The sequence below is a fragment of the Bombina bombina genome, chromosome 9, assembly GCF_027579735.1.
Source record: "Bombina bombina isolate aBomBom1 chromosome 9, aBomBom1.pri, whole genome shotgun sequence".
Taxonomy (NCBI): Eukaryota; Metazoa; Chordata; class Amphibia; order Anura; family Bombinatoridae; genus Bombina; species Bombina bombina.
Window position 1 is genome coordinate 240227050 of NC_069507.1, and position 26403 is coordinate 240253452.

The 26403-nt window shown below is 36.5% G+C and overlaps 1 protein-coding gene across 1 annotated transcript in view; it reads left to right on the top strand.

Annotated features, from left to right (window-relative positions):
* LOC128640521 (guanylate cyclase 2G-like) overlaps positions 1 to 26403 on the top strand; it is a 153193-nt gene that overhangs the window by 15509 nt on the left and 111281 nt on the right. The window contains exons 6-7 of the mRNA XM_053692994.1: positions 10988 to 11132; positions 14041 to 14176. Of these exons, the coding sequence (XP_053548969.1) occupies positions 10988 to 11132; positions 14041 to 14176 (281 nt within the window). The remainder of the gene's footprint in view (positions 1 to 10987; positions 11133 to 14040; positions 14177 to 26403) is intronic.

Here is a 26403-nt window from a genome sequence, read left to right on the forward strand (position 1 = left end):
TTCATTATAACTTGTTAAAGATAATAAACAAAATCTGAATCCTTTTAGTTGCTATCAGTCTATTAATTATACCGACACCACATGAATAACAAAAATTAGCTTTATTAAAGCATTTTGAATGGAAAAATAATTAGCATTCAATAGTAACTTAAGCAATCAAAATATTACAGAGATATAAATTACAGCTCTAGAATATTCAACTAAAGCGATAACATAATAACTCCAACTAGCAAGGAAAACAGAATAATGCAGAGATAAAACTATAAGGATAATTAAATCATATTTTCAAAATAACACAAACATTGGCATGATAATATGAACCAAATATTTGGTTATAAACCCTCTAAGGTAATTGCAGAGAATCAGGTAAATTAATAATTATGACAAACCGTTAGATAATAATTTTATCATAATTCCTGATTCACCCGGTGTTATTGTCGACAAATAAGACCAGGTGGTAGGAATTTTAAAAAGGAAAACACAAAGCTATAAAACAATGAATTAATTTACCTGATCAAATATACAACAGTATTTTACATAAAGGTAAAGTGTAAATCTTAATGATATTAACATTTAAGGTGACTTAATTTCATACATCACCAAAGTAAATAAATTCCCCCTTTGCAGACAGGAATCAAACTGTCAGGTGGTCGTAGGTCTGTCCGAATAGGCTAAACTAGCCTCAGCAGTTATAATCCAATAATCTCGGACCTCTGTAGTTGATTAGCAAATTACCAACTCCATATATTATGTGACCAGTTCCAAAACACAGGAAAACGACCCCCTCCCATTGGGCTAGACCCTATATATTCCCATTCTCTCATCTAGGAGGAGTCATTAATTATAATATTTTAATAATTAATTAACATAAAATTAATTAGATGAAATATTATTGTTATAACAGTAGATGGCTCCCGCATATATGGTAAAAATTCAAGGAAAATACTTATTTTATTTGTGTTTACCCCAACATTCCTAAACTACAGTCAAGGTTATAAATTGCACTTATTTACAGAAATAGGCAACTAGCTGGGGCCAAAGCAAGTAAACTACCTTGAATCATGGAAAACATATTGATATAAAACTTCTCAGTCAGCAAGACTGAGGAAAACAAAATTCAATGTTATAATAGATGAGCCCTGGTTAGGCTTAAATAAAAAAAACAACATGGAGTCTGTTGTGTCATGAAAAATTTATGACATATTCCCCCTCATCTAGACTATCTTACCCCGACTAGGATGGATGAGATTAGCCTAGATCACTGTCTTATATGTGCGATCGTTATGGTCAACCATCCGAAGACTAAGAGGAGGAGGATATTTTCCCCTCTTGAAATTCTTATACCATAGAATCGTTAACCCACAATTCCAAATTACAATGAATATATAAAACATGGACACATATATTATTTTCCAAGTACCCACGTTATGTACAACTTTCAATTGATAAATATCATTAAATGACATATGTGGCACCTTCATTAGAAAACAAAGTTCCATGTTTTTGGGTTCAATGTAGAGTGGCAAAGCAGAACCAGTATCAAAAGCAATGTTTATTTGCATTTCATCAACATCCTTTCCATAAGCTCTTAAGAGCATTGTTCTTATAATGTCCCTGTTGACAAAATATAATGGAATACGTCCCTCAACAAGACTCTCACTTCCACTTTGGTTCTCGTATAACCAGTTTCCTGTAAAATACACCACTGGGTCCAAAAAACTTAACAGTTCATTCTGAATTAGTTCATGCTTATATTGAACATTTATAGCTCGGACAGAAAGACCTGAATGCAAATTAATGGTCACAACAGTATCATTAACAATCTCCATCATGGTTGGCATCTGTTTACAGAAAATTGACATTCAATGCTTCAAATTTACTGATGGAAATGGAATTAGACACAGCCACGGCAGTAACAGCTAGAAAACCGATAACAGGTATTGCAACAAGTTCTGCAATAACTCCAGGTCAACATTTGGTACATGATTGTACATTGTAAGATCCACCAGGAAAATACTTCTGCAACTGCCCCAACAATAGTAGTAGACTGGATCCTTTTACCATGTTCTTAATACCAAAATTGTATTTCTGATGATTCAACTTTGGAAACATCAAAATATTTTTCAATAGCAACCTTAGGATCCAGACTGATGAATATCTTTTGGGAGAAAACTTTCCGGTTGGTAATCAGGAAACCAGGTGATTCCTCAAGCATGATCCCAGAAGATGGACCAGGTTCTATCACAGGCTGTACATGAATCTCAACCAAGACACCCTGGAACAGGAACAGGATGGTCCGGATGACGGCCAACATCCTGGATCTCATCAGTCCAAACCCAACTGGAAGGTGATATTTATCTGTTATAGGGAAAAAAACATATTAAGTAAAAGTAACCATATTAATAATCATAGAAAATTATTCTTCTTCATATGGATTATTCGCCCCCTCTAGTTTAAACGTTGTCCTAGGGTGACAAACACGCAATTGGTTAATATGTACCCACTTTTCTATTGACTTCCCACTTGTAGGAATCAGAATCTTGTATGCCACAGGTGAAAGTTTATCAATAATGACATACGGCCCTTTCCATGATGGGAGAAACTTCTTCTCTCTAACTTGATTTCTAAGAAAATTGTAAAGATAAACTTGATCATTTACCTCATATTCTTTCTTTGTGGTTTTCATGTCATAATATGTTTTAGCACATATTGCGGCTTTCCTAAGATTTTTCTGAGCAAAAGCAAATGCTTGTTGCAAATGCTTTCTCAAATTCTCAACATATTGATAGGTTGTTGTTGCATTGATCAGACTCTGATCCTGAGTACGATACAACAAATGCTGTGGCAGTACCATCCTTCTACCTGTCATTAGTTCAAAAGGAAACATTTTTGTCACAGCACTAGGACTAGATCTAATAGCCATTAATACCAAAGGCAACTTAATATCCAAATCTTTCCCTGATTCTTTCACAAACTTTTTCAGAATATTTACAACTGACTGATTATACCGTTCAACTCCACCACTCGAGGCAGCACGGTAGGAAATATGTAATTTCCTTTTCACACCCAGGATAGACCACATTCTTCTCATCACTTCACTTGTGAAATGAGTACCTCTATCAGACTCAATTCTCTGAGGAAGTCCAAACCTAGAGAAAACATGATTGATTAATAAAGCAGCAGCTGTTTCAGACCTACAATTAGGGGATGGAAGACACTCCACCCATTTGGTAAACATACATGTAACAGTTAACATGTATTGATTGCCCTGTGATGTCTTTGTAAGTGGTCCTACAAAGTCAATTTGTAGATTGGACCATGAGAGAGACATACCTCTTTTTTGTAAAGGTGCCCTGTGGGTTGGAGAATTTGGTTGACATTGTAAACAAACCAAACACCCCTGACAATATGTCTGAGCATCTTTCATCATATGTGGCCAATATGCATAATCACGCAAAACTTCATAAGTAATTCTCTCCCCACGATGACCTGATGTTGGTGCATTATGGGCATGCTGCAGCATAAGACCTCTAAAAGAAGTAGGAACAACCCACTGTATAGATCCATTATTAGTTGTCCGAACTAACAAACCATCTTTAAGACTAAATTTAGACTTATACTTAAATAAAATCCTAAGGTCCTCATTTCCAGTGCAATCTTTCTCCTGGATTGGATACATTGTAGGATTCACCTTAAAAAGGTAAAATTTACCCACAACGAGATCCTCCTTTTGACTGGTAATCAAATCTTCGTTAGGTGCATCCTGACTCCATTGCACTGCAGATAGTTCTTGTTCCTTCTTTATTTGCCTACGGGTTACCACTGCAATTTGACATACACCAAGAAGGTGTTCAATGTCAAAAATTTCCCCCCTCTAGGGCACCTTGTTTAGCCATTGTATCGGCTAAATCATTTCCTTCCTTGTCAATACCATGCATCTTTGAATGACCCTTTGTCGTCTTCCAAAAGACAAACAGGTCATTAGAGATAACAATGTCATCAATTGCAAGTATCATCTTTCCATGTTTAACTGGCTTGTTACGGGCTCTCATCATCTGATTACGCTTCCACACAGCTTCCACACAACAAAACTGTTACGGACATAATCTGAATCTGTAATGATGACAAATTCTTTCAATCCCTGATTTACTGCCATCTGAATGGCCTTATACACAGCGTTTAATTCAGCCATTTGGCTACTTTTTGGGCCCAAACAATAACCAACAGGTTGTATGTGATAATCACTACCCCACACAGTACCTGCTCCAGCTACAAGTTTCTTTTCACCATTTTCAGTGGTATGAAAAGCACAACCATCAACATATACCTTAGGTAGTGGTTGACAATACATTTCCTCATAAACCTTATGTCATGAGAATATGTAATCATTCATATAATCATCCTCCCAAATTTCCTCCTTTATATCCTGTTCAGAGCAATCATGAAGTTCAGCTAATCCTTGTGCAACATAATTTTTCTTATTCTGTGCATAATGAACCTCCAAAGGCCAACCCTGCAAAGTTGTTAGATAGATTTCCTGCCTTTATTTTATTACTCTGTAAATACTGTAAAGATTGATGAGCAGTTTCCACAATAATTTTTTCTCCTTGGATATAACTGCAAACATATTGTAAGGCCCAAACTGTTGCAAACAATGCTTTTTCCACAATCATTAAATTTGATCTCCACTGGAGATAAGGCCTTGCTTGCATATGCAATGATCTTATTCTATTTATCATATTGCTGATAAAGAACCGCACTTAAGGTAAGTTCTGTATATCCTGTCTCCAAGTAAAACAGATCTCCCTTTATTGGATAGGCTAAACAAGGGGCTTGAGTAAGCCTTAGCTTTAACTCTTGAACTGCCTGGTCTTGTTCTACTGTCCAAGTCCAAGGCTCCCCTTTCTTTAATAGCCTAATCAAAGGTTTAGTAATTTCAGCATAGTTGTCAATAAATTTCCTAGAGTAATTTGTTATACTTAGGAAGGATCTTAGTTCTTTAATACTTGTTGGACTCTTTATTTTCAATAAAGCTTCAACTTTTTTTTTCTGGAGATTCAAACCATCAGCAGTTATTTCATGACCAAGGAAATTCACCTTAGTTCCACACCATTGAGCTTTTTGAATTGAGAGTTTTACACCTGCCCTTTTCAATTTATTAAGTACATGCCTGACTTCTTCCAAGTGTTCATCAAAAGTAGAGCTTTTGATTAATACATCATCCACATAGCATAATGTCCCCCTCTCAGCAGCATAAGGCATAGCCTTGTGCATAAAAATACAAAACTCCTGTCCTGAATTAATAAATCCAAAAGGCATCCTGACCCAGGTAAACTGTTCTCCACGTAATGAAAATGCAAGTTTAGGTTGGTCCTCCTCACACACCTTGACAGTCCAATAACCTTGTGCACAGTCTAGGGTTGTAAAAATTTTAGAACCTTGTATCTGTGCAAGACATTGATCTATGTATGGGACTGGCCATCCTGACATAGGCACACGCTTATTAAGCTGTCTCAAGTCAGCACACAACTGCCATTGCCCATTTGGTTTCAATACTCCCAGAATAGGGACTATGTATTGGTTTAATAATACCTCTTGATTCAAAGTTCTTAATAATATCTGCTAAAGATTCATAGGAGGCCAATGGCAGACGATTTTGTCTCACATATACTGGAGGTGCTTTAGGATCAGTTGGAATCCTAAGAATATGTAGATCTGTTGAATCACAGTCATAAGAATCTTTGGCAAATATCTCCTAAAATTCCATTAAGATTTCTCTTAATTGTTGGCATTCCCTTTCATTAGAACACCCATCTGCCAAAGAAATCTGTTCCTCCACCATTTCATTAAATCCAGGAAAAATTTCAGGTTTACCTATCTCATATGTCTCTTTGAGCTGTACAGATAGGTCCTTTGTAATCATATTTACCCTCTTCTTCTCTTCCTTTGCATACCATTCTGATTCATCATCAAAAAGTTTTTGATCAAAGATAATCTCAGATTCCGTAATCTTACATATGCCTTCCTTTTCCTTGAAAGGTACATAGATTGCACTGTGAACAATCCATCAGGTTGGGAATTGAAACATTGCTCCACTATCTGCTCTTCTGTTAAATATCCCTCAGGGATAAGACCTATAACAGAATTAGTGGGATCAGAGGTGAAATACAGGTGGCCCTCGTTTTACAACGGTTCAATTTACACCGTTTCAGAATAACAACCTTTTTTTCCAGTCATGTGACTGCTATTGAAAGGCATTGAGGAGCAGTGCTTTTATTAAAATAGCTAGTAGGTGGAGCTCTCCGCTTGTGTTGCAGCAAAGCCAAGCAAGCTGAAAATAATCAGTTTAACCAGACCTGAGCTATCAAGCAGATTTCAAAGGAACAAGATCTTCCTGTCTATAATTCAGTCCAGATTGGAATGCATAGAAAGAACTGTTTGCAGAAAAATGCAAGTGAAGTCTGTGTTGTGTGATTATTTTATTAGGTTTATAATGCTGTTTAGCAAATGTTTTTGTTCATTTAACTTAGTTTAATTATATATTCTGTGTTGTGTGATTATTTTATTAGCTTTATAATGCTGTTTAGCATTTAAAGTCTTCATTTCAAAGCTTTAAAAATAATGTATTAGGTGTTACTTAAGACAATTTTGAGAGGTGCCTGGAAACTATCTCCCTCACTTCCCATTGACTTACATTATAAACTGGGTTTCAATTTACAACGGTTTCGATTTACAACAATTCCTTCTGGAACCTAACCCCGGGGGAAAACTGAGGGCTACCTGTACTCATAATCTATTGAAAACCCCACTATAGTACTCCTCTCCAAGCATATACTATGGGGCATCACATTATTTACCAAAATGGTAAATGGCATCTGGTGAATATTGACCAATGGCATATGAGTAACAGTTATGCCCAATTGTTGGATCTTCTGACATATATTTATCAGAGCATCAGAGCCTTGAATTTCTTTCCCCCTTTTAACCTCTAGAGAAAGGGGAAATTGATTTCCACCCCCTGGAATAGTTACATTATTTTGTACTTGTACAATCATTGCATATGGCAATTGTTGAGCAGATCTCAAGACCTTCATATCATCCATATAGTTTAGAGCAGAGCTTTCCAAACTTTTCATCTTGGTGACACACTTTTTAGACCTACATCATTTTGTGACTAACTTGTCTTAAGAGATACGGACACATATAAAAATTATATAATAACTAAATGTATTTACAAGTAACAGTAAGTATGTGCAAGAATTAAAAAAAAAGTTTATAATAACTACACCAATAACTACTTACTATTTTAATGGGATGTATGAGGTTGATGGGATGAACACAATTTCTGAATATTTGGTGGAATATTAGATAAAGACACATTTCATCATCAAGCATTTTTAAGCTTCTACTTCCTATCCATATATCAAGAGCAGGAGCAGCAATGCACTACTGGGAGTTAGCTGCAAAAAAACCCCCACTTACTTCTGACTTCAGCTCAGCGTTTAAGCTGTCGCCCTCAGAGCTCGGTGAGTCCGATTGACTACTGCCCACGCTGCAAACACACTGTTGTCCCACTCAATGACTACACGTGCAGTCACAAGCCAATGTGCCGCCAAAGCCGCCAATTGGAATAGTTTCAGTTCACACTGAGCTGTGCCAATAGGTTAAGATGATCTGTGACCCCCTAGGTATCAATCACATGTCAACCATGTGATATGCGTAGCAGGCAGGCGGGATGTCAGAAACCCAAACATTGTTTTACAAAAATTAAATTTAAAAAAATTTGTGCTGAAGCAGGGACACACCTACACACTGCTGCCGACACACTAGTGTGTCCCGACACACAGTTTGGAAAGCACTGGTTTAGAGGGTTACTCTTTAATCTTGACCATAAAATATGATTGGTAAAATCAATTTGAACAGCAAAGCGATGTAATAAATCATTTCCAATATACATTTGATATTTTGGCTCATCCAAAACCAAAAATAAATGTCTGGCAGTCTTATTTCCAAGAGAGACAGACAACAAGAATTTAGCTACAACAGCTACATCTGTAACATCACCATCAATATCATGCACCCACTGATCATAAGGTGGAAGATTCCTAATTATCATTGGATTTTCTAATTGTCTTAATAAGCAACTACTAATGTAGCTATGCTCCCTATTAAGGACAAGTTTTGCATGTTTTATCCTTCCAATATCATTAATTTGAAGAGGAATAAACAATTCATGATCTATTTCTTTTAAATCAGTTAAAAACTGAGTATGATTCTTTAAATCAGATGACTTACCATTCTTCTGAAGAAAAGAAATAGTTAGTACATCACCTTCCACCAAAGTACCTGCAATCTCTTTTGGATTAACTTGAATAACATTGTCACACATATAACTGCATGCCAACATCCTTATTTTGTAGGATTGTCATCTCAGGTACTTGACTGTTCCGAAAATGAATTTCAACAGAATCCTGTCTATGCTCAATTTTATGACAACACTTTGGGTTAGTATAATATTTAACCCGTTGATAATTGATTGGTGTTTTCACCTGTGACCATACAACACCATTTATGCAATCAATTATAGGATTAAGACGTCTAAGCAAATCATTCCCAATAAGAAATTGTTCTTCAGCTGCTTTAACCACAACAACTGGATGTTGCAGGGACATTTTCCCAATTTTGATTTTAAGCCATAAATAACCTATAACTTCAATAGGTTTTCCATCAAAATTTTGCAAAATACCAGTGTAGATTTTTAACTTTAACTCCCCTGGAGCTATGTCCATGATTTGCCTAAAAATATTTTCTGACATGACAGTAATTTGAGAACCAGTATCAATCAGGCTCATGACCTGTCCCATAATGAAGATGTTATGAATATTACCTTTATCTATAAAAGTATATTATGTGAAATAGTGCAATTTTTAATGACACATTTTTTTATTATAACTTGTTAAAGATAATAAACAAAATCTGAATCTTTTTAGTTGCTATTAGTCTATTAATTATACCGACACCACATGAATAACAAAAATTTGCTTTATTAAAGTATTTTGATTGGAAAAATAATTAGCATTCAATAGTATCTTAAGCAATCAAAATATTATAGAGATATAAATTACAGCTCTATAATATTCAACTAAAGCGATAACATAATAACTCCAACTAGCAAGGAAAACAGAATAATGCAGAGATAAAACTATAAGGATAATTAAATCATATTTTCAAAATAACACAAACATTGGCTTGATAATAGGAACCAAATATTTAGTTATAAACCCTCTAAGGTAATTGCAGAGAATCAGGTAAATTAATAATTATGACAAACCGTCAGATAATAATTTTATCATAATTCCTGATTCACCCGGTGTTATTGGTGGTAGGAATTTAAAAAAGGAAAACACAAAGCTATAAAACAATGAATTAATTTACCTGATCAAATAGACAAAAGTATTTTACATAAAGGTAAAGTGTAAATCTTAATGATATTAACATTTAAGGTGACTTAATTTCATACATCACCAAAGTAAATAAATTCCCCCTTTGCAGACAGGAATCAAACTGTCAGGTCAGGTCGTAGGTCTGTCCGAATAGGCTAAACTAGCCTCAGCAGTTATAATCCAATAATCTCGGACCTCTGTAGTTGATTAGCAAATTACCAACTCCATATATTATGTGACAAGTTCCAAAACACAGGAAAACGACCCCCTCCCATTGGCTAGACCCTATATATTCCCATTCTGTCATCTAGGAGGAGTCATTAATTATAATATTTTAATAATTAATTAACATCAAATTAATTAGATTAAATATTATTGTTCTAACAGTAGATGGCTCCCGCATATAGGGTAAAAATTCAAGGAAAATACTTATTTTATTTATGTTTACCCCAACATTCCTAAACTACAGTCAAGGTTATAAATTGCACTTATTTACAGAAATAGGCGACTAGCTGGGGCCTAGGCAAGTAAACTACCTTGAATCATGAAAAACATATTGATATAAAACTTCTCAGTCAGCAAGACTGAGGAAAACAAAATTCAATGCTATAATAGATGAGCCCTGGTTAGGCTTAAATAAAAAAAACAACATGGAGTCTGTTGTGTCATGAAAAATTCCATTAGCAAGAGCACTAGAGGGCAGCACTATTTCCTGCTATGTAGTGCTCCTGATGCCTACCTAGGTATCTCTTCAACAATGCATACCATGAGAACAAAGCAAATTTAATAAAATAAGTAAATTCTAAAGTTTTTTTTTTAAATTGTATGCTCTGGGTCCAATTTAACAATGTCTGTCCGACAGACATCACTGATTGGCGACATCATACGCTGTCGGCATTTAACATTGCACAAGCAGTTCTGATAAACTGCTTGTGCCATGCCGCCCCCTGCAGATTTGCGGTCAATCAGCCGCTAGCAGGGGGTGTCAATCAACCCAATCGTATCTGATCGGGCGGATTGCTCTCCACCGCTCAGAGCAGGCAGACTAGTTAAGGAGCATAACTGCTGTTTCCAGTGAGCCTGAAGGCTCGCACGGAAACAGGGGGATCAGGGGACATTCGGCCCTTGATTAATCGGATAGATAGAGAATGCAACTTAAATGTATTTTTAATTTGACTTCTGTTATCAAATTTTCATTGTTCTCTTGGTATCATTTCTTGAAAAGCATTTGAAAATATGCTCAGCAGCAGAAATGCTCTACTGTGAACTAGCTGGTGATTGGTGGCTGAACACATATGTCTCTTTTCATTGGTTCACTAGCTGTGTTCAGATAGTTCTTAGTAGTGAATTGCTGATCTGGAGGTGAATTTAACTATGTGTTTAATCTCTCTGCAGAGTTTAACCACACAGGTTATGCAATCAGTGCAATAATACAATGCTCTATCATCCCTTTTGCACTTTTGTAGCCAGATGTAAAACTTAAAAAGTTAAAATTAAATAACGTTAGTAACTGTACACTTCTGCATTTACTTTGTCTGTTGCAGGTCAGTCCCTATTCCGCGTACCTCCATGATTCAGCACTTTTATATGCTTTTGGTATCAAAGAACTTCTACAGCAGGGCAAAAACATTAGTGATGGAAAAGCCCTGGTAAAAATATTAAAAGGCTACAACAGGACTAAATTACTTGGTAAGAACGATAATACTATAGAAAGAAATATTGCAAATTGTCAACAATGGAAATAATATGGCCCATCCTAGCAAAACAGTAATATATTTTAAAGTGTGATTATACATAAATTAATTGTGAGATAATAAAAGAGTAAAATTACTATATATATATATATATATATTTTTTTTTTTAATGTCAGTCCATTTTTCTATACTATGCGGCCGATTTATCATTGTCTGTTCCACATGATATGCTGAATTCCGACAGCATACGCTGTCAGCATTTAACATTGCACAAGCAGTTCTGGTGAACTGTTTGTGCAATGCTGCCCCCTGCAGATTCCCGGCCAATCGTCCACTAGCAGAGGGTGTCAATCAACCTGATTGTATAGGATTGGGGCGGATTGCAGACCGCAGCCTCAGAGGCAGCGGACCAGTTAAGACCGCTGCTTCATTACTGCTTTTTCCGGCGAGCCTGAAGGCTTACTCGGAAACAGGGGCATCAGAAGCCATTCAGCCCTTGATAAATCGGCCCCTATAGGGCGGCATTGCACAAGATGTTCACCATAACTGATTGTACAATGATATATGCTGACAGCGTATGTTGTCGGCATTTATCGATGTGCAGCAGTCATGATCCGCTACAGCAGTTAAATCGGCCCCTAAATCTCCTTTCCTCCAACCTTAAATTGTGACCTCTTGTCACAAACAATTTTCTTGGAATAAACAGAGCTTCTGCCATCTCTGTATATGGTCCTTGAATATATTTATACAAAGTAATCATGTCACCTCTCAAGCGCCTTTTTTCTAGAGAAAACAGACCCAGTTTGGTTAGCCTCTTCTCATAGCTTAAATTCTCCATTCCCCTAATTAGCTTTGTGGCTCTTCTCTGAAATTTTTCTAGTTCTGCAATATCTTTTTATGCGATCGGTCCCCAGAACTGCACTCCATACTCAAGGTGAGGTCTTACCAGGGATTTATATAGTGACAGAATTATACTTTCCTCACTTGAATCAATGGGGTATATTTATTATAGTGCGGACAGGTATGACACAATGTAGCGTATCATGTCCGCCACACATCTATATATGCGGACAGCATACGCTGTCTGCATTTATCATTGCACCAGCAGTTCTTGTGAACTGTGGGTTCAATACCACCCCCTGCAGATTTGCGGCCAATCGGCTGGTAGCAGGGGGTGTCAATCAACCAGATTGTATTCGATTGGGTTGTTTTTTGTCCGCAACCTCAGAGCAGGAGGACAAGTTATGGAGCAGCGGTCTTTTGATATAGAGCTTGATAAATTGACCCCAATGCCTCTTTTAATACATGCTAGTATCTTATTAGCCTTTGAAGCCGCTGCCCTGCATTGTGCACCCATCTTTAGCTTGTTATCTATTACTGCTCCCAAATCCCTTTCCTCCTCTGTTTGGCTAATTCTTCCATTTAAATAATATGTTGCCTGCTTATTTTTACTTCCAAAATGTAGAACCTTGCATTCTCCCGTACTAAATCTCATTTTCTATTTACTTGCTCATACTCCTAATTTTTGCAGATCCCTTTGTAACGAACGTTCATCCTGCTCTGACCTAATGACCTTACTTAACTTAGTATCATCTGCAAAAATAGAGATGTCGCTATTTAACCCCTTAAGGACCAGCGACGTACCCTGTATGTCACTGGCCTTTTTTTGGGACTTGATTGTTTTATAGCGCGGTCTTGCCACCAGCGTTGAGACTGCTCTATTCCACAAAGCCTGCTGGAGGGAGGGCATTAATAGTGTGTTCTTGTTAGACTTGTGCTATTATGTCCTGAAAAAACCCTTAACGACCAGTGACATACAGGGTACATTGTGGTCATTAAGGGGTTAATCCTTGCTCCAAGTCATTAATAAATATATTAAAAAGAACAGGGCCCAGTACTGATCCCTGTGGGGGACCTTTGTCCTTTCCATGATCCATTCACTACTACTCATTGCTCCCTATCTTTTATCCAGTTATTTATCCATGAGCTAACATTTTCAGCTATTCCCAGTCCCTTAATTTTGTGCATTAATCTCTCATGTGGCACTGTATCAAACGCCTTTGCAGAATATAGATATAAATATCTGTATATATCTATACCTATATATAATAATGTGTGTATATATATATATATATATATATATATATATACTGTATAACAAATCAGTCCAGAAGAGAGCACTCGCCGTGGTATAAAATCATGTTTTAAAATATGATTTTATACCGACGGCGAGTGCTCTCTTCTGGACTCATTTGTTATATACTATATGGGATGCACCCCGGCTTCAAAGCATACAGTGAGTGCTGGACTATTGCACCACTATATATATATATATATATATATATATATATATATATATATATATATATATATATATAGGTATATATTGTACCAAATTAGCATTATATATATGTAGAAATATGTATTTATTAATAAATAGAACATATTCTTCTATGTGAATAATATTGGAATATTAAATATTCATATTTTCATGTCGAGTCAGTGCACTTTATGTTTGCACGCGAGCAAGGTGTTAGGTTTTTCCATTTCTTTGCTCTATTGACTTATATGGGGGAATAGGTTATCGCGTGCGCTATATTGTAAGTTCTGCTTTTTATGCGTGTATTGGTTAGCGAGCGAGAGAAAACTGCTTACTTTCAATTTGTAATACAACCGCAACCCGACGCGTGCAGAAAGCTAACACAGTTAACTTTCAAACGGGAGCGTTAAATAACGCTCCACTTGTATATTTGGCCCTTTATTGGAAGATGTGCTGGTTTATTTTGTTTCTGTTAAGTAGAAAACAACTATATATGATTTGAGATATTTTAGATCTAGCACGAAAAGAACAAGAAACATTTACAGTTTTTGATTTTCTATTTGGATAATTCTGGTTTGTTTAGGGATGACAGGATGGCTGAGCTTTGATGAAAGTGGAGAGCGATTCATTGATTATTATGTGTATGATCTGCAACATGTCGGGAATTCTACAAGTTTTGTCCCTGTTCTGCAGTACGACAGCTATAAGAGAGTGATCCTGTAAGTACAGACTTGTTATCCTCCCACACTTGATGTGAACAAATATTATGATTAAGTGCAATAGGTTTTCACATTGCTGTATATTCATTTTAGTAAATAAATGTTTATTTTGCTCACTTTTCCTGTAAAATTTTAAATTTCCCATGGTTCCCAGAGGCTGGAGTGCATTCCATGAAATTTGAAATCCCCCTACATGGTGCACAGTGATTGCTTGTTATGCACAAGAGCTCATTTATACCTTTTTCTAATTGGCTGCAACAATGGAAATTAAATAAACTATAATCAAGCAGCTTTTAAGGGTTCTGTTCCTGGACTGTAAAACAAAGCAAATATTGCTAACAATCATGTCATTTTTCTGATTGATATTTATTAATTATTTTGTCTTTTTTTTAGTAAAAATTTTCATAAATAGAACAGGCTGTGTTAAAGGGACACTGAACCCAATTTTTTTTCTTTTGTGATTCAGATTCAGCATTGCACCAGCAGCTCACAAGAGCTGCTGATGCAACGCCACCCCCTGCTGACTCGCGGCCAATGGGCCGCCAGCAGGGGGTTGTCAATCAACCCAATCATACTCGATCGAGTTGATTTCCGGTGATGTCTGTCCGCCTGCTCGGAGCTTGATAGATAGGCCCCAGAGCATGAAATTTTAAGCAACTTTCTAATTTACTCCTATCATCAAATTTTCTTCATTCTCTTGGTATCTTTATTTGAAATGCAAGAATGTAAGTTTAGATGCCAGCCCATTTTTGATGAACAACCTGGGTTGCCCTTGCTGATTCGTGGATATTTTCATCCACTAATAAAAAAGTGCTGTCCAGAGTCCTGAAAAAAAAAAAGCTTAGATGCCTTCTTTTTCAAATAAAGATAGCACGAGAACAAAGAAAAATTGATAATAGGAGTAAATTAGAAAGTTGCTTAAAATTGCATGCTCTATCTGAATCACGAAAGACAAAATTTGGGTTCAGTGTCCCTTTAATGTTACTAAAAGTTCATACTTCCTGACCATTTTCTACTGATCACAATCAAAATTGTTAATAATTATCTGCACTTTTTTACAGACATTTTTGACTTTTCAAATTCAGCAGCAAAGAACAGTTGATATTAGCAGCTACTACCAAACTTTAACTAGAATAGAATTTGTATTTCCCTCAAAAAGTGTCCACTAGGGACAGTCTAGGCCAAAATAAACTTTCATGATTCAGATAGAGCATGTAATTTTAAACAATTTTCCAATTTACTTTTATCACCAATTTTGCTTTGTTCTCTTGGTATTCTTAGTTGAAAGCTTAACCTAGGAGGTTCATATGCTAATTTCTTAGACCTTGAAGCCCACCTCTTTCAGATTGCATTTTAACAGTTTTTCACCACTAGAGGGTGTTAGTTCACGTATTTCATATAGATAACACTGTGCTCATGCACGAGAAGTTATCTGGGAGCAGGCACTGATTGGCTAGACTGCAAGTCTGTCAAAAGAACTGAAAAAAGGGGCAGTTTACAGAGGCTTAGATACAAGATAAAAAGAAAAAGAGAAGAGGCGCCAAATGGTGTGTATCGTTTGAACTACAGAAGGCCAAGCCCCCAAATGAATCTTACTTACAAGATTTCCAGCACTTGAGAAGTGCCACGTATGCCTTCTGAACTATTTGCAGCCGTCCAGCTAGCTGATTTGAGGCCAATGTTGCTTCGGTATTAAGCTGTGCAAGACAAAATCACAAAAGTGCCACAATAGTGTGTATCAGTGAGAACACTAACAAATGCGCAAATATTGAAATGTACTCACGAGATGTAGGGCACTTGAGAAGTGCCACAAAGACCTTCTGGGCACTTATCAGCTGTCCAGATCACTGTGTTCACAGGTAATCCTCTGGGCTAAAGCGTTAGATTCACAATGGCTCCAAAAAGCAATTTGGGATTCAACCTCCAATCACTTGCAGCTACACTAATCTTCCGCAGCAAATGAGGAACAGAGAGGGATAAGAAAAGCCCAGAGGATTACCGGTGAACACAGTGATCTGGACAGCTGATAAGTGCCCAGAAGGTCTTTGTGGCACTTCTCAAGTGCCCTACATCTCGTGAGTACATTTCAATATTTGCGCATTTGTTAGTGTTCTCACTGATACACACTATTGTGGCACTTTTGTGATTTTGTCTTGCACAGCTTAATACCGAAGCAACATTGGCCTCAAATCAGCTAGCTGGACGGCTGCAAATAGTTCAGAAGGCATATGTGGCACTTCTCAAGTGCTGGAAATCTTGTAAGTAAGATTCATTTGGGGGCTTGGCCTTCTGTAGTTCAAACGATACACACCATTTGGCGCCTCTTCTCTTTTTCTTTTTAACAGAACCTACAACTGCCAACATCGATCTGGAATGAGTTTGCTGCCTGGAGATCTGTGAAATATCTCCTAGAGTGTGGACTATCTTTGTTAAAACAGTATATGAGATGGTCATATTATGAATATATTATTTATCCACATCTATTCATTTTAAATAACATTTTACAGATTGTTACGATATTTAATAGAATTCAATATTTTGATACACATTATAGCAATTTTTTGAAGCATCACACAGACATCGCAAAATTGCAGTGCACATTACTTTAACACTGGCAATATTTTTATAGCTAATTTAGAGGGCGCATCTGATATTTATATTTTAATTTTTTCACTTGTTAGATACAAGATAATCACAGAGTTTAAAAGTATATTATTATAACTGTGTTAGTTATGCAAAACTGGGAAATGGTAACAAAGGGATTATCTATCTTTTAAAACAATAAAAATTCTTTTTTAGACTGTCCCTTTAAATGAATACAAAAACATAGAAAATGAATGGGATTACACTTTATAAAAATTTTATTGAAAACCAATTACGAACATATAAAGTGCAAAGAAGATGTGAAAATGCCCAGTGAGATAAAAAGTCACTTAAAGGGACACTCAACTAGTCTGTGATTGGCTAATGGCTGTCACATGATACAGGGGGCCGGAAGATTTGAGAAAAGATAAATTTGTCAGAAATTCCAAAAATAATCAACAAGATTGTGATCAAACCCAATCTGGGACAATTTGCAGCTGTGCAGCTAGTTGGTTCCCACATAGTCCAATCACTGTTACCTCCACCTTTAATAGAAGATAAACTTCATAAAACCAATAGCCACAAACGTTTCACAGTCTATTTATTATATAAAACAATAAGCAACCTGTCTCTAACCAATCATTTAATACATTGCTTCTATACTGTGAAACTGAAAATATACACAGAAACACACACATTTATATATATATATATATATATATATATATATATATATATATATATATATATATATATATATATATATATATATATATATATATATATATATATATATATATATATATATATATATATATATATATATATATATATATATATATACAGGGAGTGCAGAATTATTAGGCAAGTTGTATTTTTGAGGATTAATTTTATTATTGAACAACAACCATGTTCTCAATGAACCCAAAAAACTCTTTAATATCAAAGCTGAATAGTTTTGGAAGTAGTTTTTAGTTTGTTTTTAGTTATAGCTATTTTAGGGGGATATCTGTGTGTGCAGGTGACTATTACTGTGCATAATTATTAGGCAACTTAACAAAAAACAAATATATACCCATTTCAATTATTTATTTTTACCAGTGAAACCAATATAACATCTCAACATTCACAAATATACATTTCTGACATTCAAAAACAAAACAAAAACAAATCAGTGACCAATATAGCCACCTTTCTTTGCAAGGACACTCAAAAGCCTGCCATCCATGGATTCTGTCAGTGTTTTGATCTGTTCACCATCAACATTGCGTGCAGCAGCAACCACAGCCTCCCAGACATTGTTCAGAGAGGTGTACTGTTTTCCCTCCTTGTAAATCTCACATTTGATGATGGACCACAGGTTCTCAATGGGGTTCAGATCAGGTGAACAAGGAGGCCATGTCATTAGATTTTCTTCTTTTATACCCTTTCTTGCCAGCCACGCTGTGGAGTACTTGGACGCGTGTGATGGAGCATTGTCCTGCATTAAAATCATGTTTTTCTTGAAGGATGCAGACTTCTTCCTGTACCACTGCTTGAAGAAGGTGTCTTCCAGAAACTGGCAGTAGGACTGGGAGTTCAGCTTGACTCCATCCTCAACCTGAAAAGGCTCCACAAGCTCATCTTTGATGATACTAGCCCAAACCAGTACTCCACCTCCACCTTGCTGGCGTCTGAGTCGGACTGGAGCTCTCTGCCCTTTACCAATCCAGCCACGGGCCCATCCATCTGGCCCATCAAGACTCACTCTCATTTCATCAGTCCATAAAACCTTAGAAAAATCAGTCTTGAGATATTTCTTGGCCCAGTCTTGACGTTTCAGCTTGTGTGTCTTGTTCAGTGGTGGTCGTCTTTCAGCCTTTCTTACCTTGGCCATGTCTCTGAGTATTGCACACCTTGTGCTTTTGGGCACTCCAGTGATGTTGCAGCTCTGAAATATGGCCAAACTGGTGGCAAGTGGCATCTTGGCAGCTGCACGCTTGACTTTTCTCAGTTCATGGGCAGTTATTTTGCGCCTTGGTTTTTCCACACGCTTCTTGCGACCCTGTTGACTATTTTGAATGAAACGCTTGATTGCTCGATGATCACGCTTCAGAAGCTTTGCAATTTTAAGAGTGCTACATCCCTCTGCAAGATATCTCACTATTTTTGACTTTTCTGAGCCTGTCAAGTCCTTCTTTTGACCCATTTTGCCAAAGGAAAGGAAGTTGCCTAATAATTATGCACACCTGATATAGGGTGTTGATGTCATTAGACCACACCCCTTCTCATTACAGAGATGCACATCACCTAATATGCTTAATTGGTAGTAGGCTTTCGAGCCTATACAGCTTGGAGTAAGACAACATGCATAAAGAGGATGATGTGATCAAAATACTCATTTGCCTAATAATTCTGCACACAGTGTATATATATACCAATACATAAGCAACTGCCAGGGTGCTGCGTGTAATACATAAGCAAAGTTCCTTTATCCTTATTAAGAATAAAATGCTGCACTCACTGGTCTTGATAATGTAAAGTTTATTCAGCTCATCTCAGCATATCACTGCACAAATACCCCCAGACGTTTCGGTACCGGACTGGCACCTTTTTCAATGGGTAGATCAAAAATGTCTCCAAAACAATCTCTGACAAACTAACACACCCATTCCCTATTTAAACTCTAACGTGCTCAAACATCCGGTTCAGCCAAACCAATGCGGTCCGGCTACGTAACTAATGCCGTATGCCTATTCATCTAATCTAAGCACATGGCTAATTTACATAGCCACTCCCCTTGTGACAGACATCAAGCTACGTCACCATCATGTCTATTAGCTACAACATGGATACGCAACTGAGTGGCTGATAACCAGACGATCCTATTAAAAAATACACTACACTATTGTTAATATATTAAAAATCATACAGATAGCCCATCAGTATATTACAGATATGGCTTATATAAAATTTTAGCAATACACTAGACCTAGTAGTACCTAAATCCTTTTGTGCCTATTGTAGTATGGTAGAAACTTATAAAGGCGGAATATACACTCATTTATTGAGCCCCCAAATATTATATGTCGAAGATAGAAGTGTACAAAAGGGGTTTAGTGTAGAGGACAGCGCCAAGGGTTGAACGTACTTGCTCTACTTCTAAAAAACAACTGTCCAATACGTCGTTTATAATCAAGTTAGAAAAAATTGTGTAGGAAGGAGCGCCACAGAAAGGCTATAGTACGTATAGATTCTAGAGTATTTAGTCTGGTGAATATTTAGCAAAATAAATTATACGTAATATTAAGCGTGATGGTTCTTTGTCCTCATAGTATATATTCCCATATTAAACTAAGAATTAATTTAAAACAACAACCCTATAGGTATATTTGATCCTTTTACTTAAAAAATCTTATAAAAAATACATAAACGTTAAAATTACAACATACAGAGACAAAAAATGAGTAGTTAATAGAATGTGGTTTCAATTAAACTTTGGACTATAAAAGCTGATATAATGACCAGCTCTAAACAAATCTTAACAGACACGGCAAAACTAAGGAATTATTGATTCTTTGCCATTGTGCATAAATAATACAAATATAGCCTGCTTTAAAATGTTTTGTTTGCAAACGTTACTAAAATAATTGACGTTTGTTAGAGGTTTCAAGTTAGTATGGCAACAATTGTTGCAAATGACACCGAAAAAAAGTAACATGAACAAATTGAGTTACAAATTGAGTTACAAATTGTTTTTGTGACACTTTATGTTACAATAATCGTTGGGACTTGTTTAGACTCAATAGTGTCGAAGAGAAATAAAAATAAAAAGACAGTGGTTGTATATGACTGCAAACTATCAACATAAGGGGAATATAAACGTAGAGCTTTTTTATATCAAAAAAAGTGAGAAATACCTCCTATTATATAAAGAGGAAAGGAGGCATTGCGCTTCGTAATTGGGATATAGTAAAGTGAGGGATACAATGTCTCCTATATATATAGATAAAGCGAGTGCACAATAAAAGTGAAGACGATTAGGCAATACACAGTTAATGATGAAAAGTGGATTGGCCAATCCGCTACAGTATAAACACTAAATCTAGATTATCTCTATTAGATCAGAATTAATGTTTGGCTTAAGACATACGTGAAATAGCATATACAGAATTCATAAACAAATTCATAAACAGTGATTAAATGTTGTATGAAAATTGATAGCATATACAAAATAAATTCATATATAGTTATTAGCAGATGAAATCCCATAGGAATACAGACCCCATAAAAAATTAAAACAAGTCGGTTGTTGACAAAAATATTTCTAGAATAAACAGTTGAAAAGAGTGTCCTAACCTAAATAATGTCTAGTACTGAAAGTTTCAATCAGTGTAATGGTAGAGTAATTGTAAATCCAGACGTGGAAAGAAATGAAATTCTTGAAGGAACAACCATGAGTGTATGAAAACTGCACAAATGGACCTGCAAAATAAAAAAAAAAGAACAAATGCGGCAAACAATAAGGCTTATCTGAACAAGTTTGAAAATAGGCTCACCTATCACAAGCAAATCATCTGGCTGGTAAGTCGGCAGTGGTTCAAAAGGAATGTCTACGCGTTTCAACCTCTATACTAGATCTTTCTCAAGACTAATAGCAGCTGTAATAATCTGTTAGAATGTATAGTGTCCGATAGTCTATAGCGTGTGAGGGATATATTTCTCACTTTTTTGATATAAAAAAAGCACAACGTTTATATTCCCCTTATCTTGATAGTTTGCAGTCATATACAACCACTGTCTTTTTATTTTTATTTCTCTACAACACTATTGAGTCTAAACAAGTCCCAACAATTATTGTAACATAAAGTGTCACAAAAACAATTTGTAACTCAATTTGTTCACGTTTTTTTTTTCCGGTGTATTTGCAACAATTGTTGCCATACTAACTTGAAACCTCTTACAGACGTCAATTATTTTAGTAACATTTGCAAACAAAACATTTTAAAGGCTATATTTGTATTATTTATGCACAACGGCACAGAATCAATAATTCCTTAGTTTTGCAGTGTCTGTTAAGATTTGTTTAGAGCTGGTCATTATATCAGCTTTTATAGTCCAAGGTTTTATTGAAACCACATTCTATTAACTACTCATTTTTTGTCTCTGTATGTTGTAATTTTAACATTTATGTATTTTTTATAAGATTTTTTTTAAGTAAAAGGATCAAATATACCTATAGGGTTGTTGTTTTAAATTAATTCTTAGTTAAATATGGGAATATATACTATGAGGACAAAGAACCATCACGCTTAATATTACGTATAATTTATTTTGCTAAATATTCACCAGACTAAATACTCTATAATCTATACGTACTATAGCCTTTTTGTGGCGCTCCTTCCTACACAATTTTTTCTAACTTGAAGATAGAAGTGTAGCCATCACTATTCATTCCAGGGGTGACTGTCTAATATTCTTGTATTGCCAGATAAGACCTAGATCATCCAATCATAGCCAATTCCAGCTATAAGAACACATTATAGTCCAGTTGGACATTCAAACGTCTGGGAGTAACAGTGTCTAGTCGATAAATCCATGAAGCCTCAACCTGTAGGAGCTTTTTGTGCCTATCTCCACCTCTGTTCAGTGGTGGCACATGATCAATTATCATGGTCTTTAGACTAGCGGCAGTATATCCTGCTTGCATAAAATGCCTAGCCACAGGTTGATCCGATTCTCGCTTGTCAATGGCAGCTCTTATGGCATGGCAATGATTAGCCATCCTCTCCCTGAATGTGGTCAAGGTCTTTCCCACATAAACCAGAGAACACGGACATGTCAAGATATAGATAACAAAACTATTAGTGCATGTCAATCTGTGGAAGGTCTTGTACTTCTTCCCCGTCCGAGGATGGTGGAATTGGGATGCCGTCAGCATGCTGTAGCGTGTGGTACAGTCTCCACATTTAAAACTACCCAATTTCTTTTTGGCATCCATCCAAGTACCTTTCTAGTAGCATTTCACCAGGTCATTGTGTACCAAGATGTCCTTTAAGTTGGAAGCCTTTTTATATACCACTCGTGGTGCATTTGATTGTATAAAAGGAAGAGACTTGTCGGACTTCACAATATCCCAGTTCTTTCAAATGGATTCCTCAAGTACCTTGTGCAGGGGATAAATGTGGTAATTAGATTTATGTTATTGGTGTTATCATTCCCATTCTTCATCTTATATAAGAGTGCCATTTGATCATATTGTGACAATTTCTCTTGTGATTTAGCAATGTCTACAGTTCTATAACCTCTCTCCTTCAGTTTCATCTTCATTTCATTTTCTTGGGTAGCTCTAGTCTCAATGAGTGTGTTGTTACATGCTACTCACAGGAGCTGTGAGGAGATCACACTCCTCTTCTGATGTTCAGGATGGAAGCTAGTTGATAAGAGTAGGGAGTTCTTATCAGTCGGTTTTGAATATAATAATGTAACAAACCTAAAGCCATTCCCAACCGAATGTTTGAAAATATTCAAATCCAAAAAAGGTATGGAGTCTATACTAAACTCATACTTAAAATGTATTGGTGACTCCAATTTGTTAAGAATATCAATCCAACTATTCAATGAATATATTGAACCCCTCCATACCAAGAATATATCGTCTACAGGGAGTGCAGAATTATTAGGCAAGTTGTATTTTTGAGGATTAATTTTATTATTGAACAACAACCATGTTCTCAATGAACCCAAAAAACTCATTAATATCAAAGCTGAATATTTTTGGAAGTAGTTTTTAGTTTGTTTTTAGTTTTAGCTATTTTAGGAGGATATCTGTGTGTGCAGGTGACTATTACTGTGCATAATTATTAGGCAACTTAACAAAAAACAAATATATACCCATTTCAATTATTTATTTTTACCAGTGAAACCAATATAAAATCTCAACATTCACAAATATACATTTCTGACATTCAAAAACAAAACAAAAACAAATCAGTGATCAATATAGCCACCTTTCTTTGCAAGGACACTCAAAAGCCTGCCATCCATGGATTCTGTCAGTGTTTTGATCTGTTCACCATCAACATTGCATGCAGCAGCAACCACAGCCTCCCAGACACTGTTCAGAGAGGTGTACTGTTTTCCCTCCTTGTAAATCTCACATTTGATGATGGACCACAGGTTCTCAATGGGGTTCAGATCAGGTGAACAAGGAGGCCATGTCATTAGATTTTCTTCTTTTATACCCTTTCTTGCCAGCCACGCTGTGGAGTACTTGGACGCGTGTGATGGAGCATTGTCCTGCATGAAAATCATGTTTTTCTTGAAGGATGCAGACTTCTTCCTGTACCACTGCTTGAAGAAGGTGTCTTACAGAAACTGGCAGTAGGACTGGGAGTTGAGCTTGACTCCATCCTCAACCCGAAAAGGCCCTACAAGCTCATCTTTGATGATACCAGCCCAAACCAGTACTCCACCTCCACCTTGCTGGCGTCTGAGTCGGACTGGAGCTCTCTGCCCTTTACCAATCCAGCCACGGGCCCATCCATCTGGCCCATCAAGACTCACTCTCATTTCATCAGTCCATAAAACCTTAGAAAAATCAGTCTTGAGATATTTCTTGGCCCAGTCTTGAAGTTTCAGCTTGTGTGTCTTGTTCAGTGGTGGTCGTCTTTCAGCCTTTCTTACCTTGGCCATGTCTCTGAGTATTGCACACCTTGTGCTTTCGGGCACTCCAGTGATGTTGCAGCTCTGAAATATGGCCAAACTGGTGGCAAGTGGCATCTTGGCAGCTGCACGCTTGACTTTTCTCAGTTCATGGGCAGTTATTTTGCGCCTTGGTTTTTCCACACGCTTCTTGCGACCCTGTTGACTATTTTGAATGAAACGCATGATTGTTCGATGATCACGCTTCAGAAGCTTTGCAATTTTAAGAGTGCTGCATCCCTCTGCAAGATATCTCACTATTTTTGACTTTTCTGAGCCTGTCAAGTCCTTCTTTTGACCCATTTTGCCAAAGGAAAGGAAGTTGCCTAATAATTATGCACACCTGATATAGGGTGTTGATGTCATTAGACCACACCCCTTCTCATTACAGAGATGCACATCACTTAATATGCTTAATTGGTAGTAGGCTTTCGAGCCTATACAGCTTGGAGTAAGACAACATGCATAAAGAGGATGATGTGGTCAAAATACTCATTTGCCTAATAATTCTGCACTCCCTGTATATATCTAAAATAAAATTTTATGTTAGAAACAGACAAGGTCCTCATCACAAATTTTCGTACCAAAGCATGTAAAGGTTGGCATATGTGTGAGCCATACCTGAACCCATAGCAGTCCCTACTATTTGTAGAAAGAATTCTTTTTCGAATTTGAAATAATTTTTTTCCAAACAAAAAGTTAACAATTTAAGCAGGAACTCTATGGGGGGGTCCCCGCATATGCCAACGATAAACTTACCATGGATTTGACAGCCTGCACACCACCAACATGGTGAAAAACAGTATACAGGCTGTCAACATCCATGGCCACCAACAAATCTCCTTCCTCCAACCAATCTAAATCAAGCAACCTCTTAATCAAAGAAGGGGAGTCCAAAAGATAAGAAAAGGATTCTTTTACAACAGGCTGGAGGTGATAATCAATAAATTCCGCCACTTTGCAACATAATGAGTCCCTGGCAGACACAATGGGCCTGCCAGGGGGATTGATGAACGTTTTATGGACTTTAGGTAGTAAATATAGAACTGGAATAATAGGAAAAGTTATACTCATAAATTCATATTCAATTTCATTAATCATACCTGCCTCCAAACCACATTTTAAAATGTAGTCCAAAGATTTTTTAAAAGACATTGTGGGGTTGCCCCTCAATTTGCAATAAGTGGTGGTGTCATATAATTGCCTATACGCTTCATTGTGGTAGTCTGTGTAGTTTTGGATCACTATAGACCCACCTTTATCTGCAGAATATATGATAATAGAATGATCATCCTTTAAACATTGTGAAGATGTTTTCTCTTCTCTAGTAAGATTGGAGAAATAGCCATCTGATTTAGCTTGTTCAAAAGAATTAGTTACCATCCGTGTGAAGCTTCGAATGGAAGGATTATAATTAGCAGGGTCAAAGTTACTTGAAGCTTAAAATTTGCTGGACACAGTCTGTGGTTTGTCCTTAAAAAAATCCCTTATCCTCAGTTGTCTCTGCAACTTATACATATCAACATTCATGTGAAATTTATCATTTTTAGGAGTTGGGACAAACCCTTGTTCAGCAACTTTCATTCATCTTCACTTAGAGGGATGTCACTAAGAATGTATATGATGTCTATTTCCTTTGGGGGTTTCTTTCTTTGTACCCTCCTCTTCTAATATAGTTCCTGTGTCATTTCTTTTTGTCAAAGGTAGGGGGGGTTTGTTGGAAGACCTTGTTGTAATACCCCCTAAAGGGAGTTCAGTACCACCAGCACCACTAGGTGTCTCAATATCCCCCTCTGAGGAATCCCCACCACTACTATCGACTGTGTCAATGTTGCGTTTATTTTTAAATTGTTTTCTACGCCTAAATTGAAAATTTGAGTACTCTTTCCCATACAACCACCAGTATATCCTTTTCTCACGGTAATCTGTTTCAACAGTAACCAATTAATTGTTTTTAAATG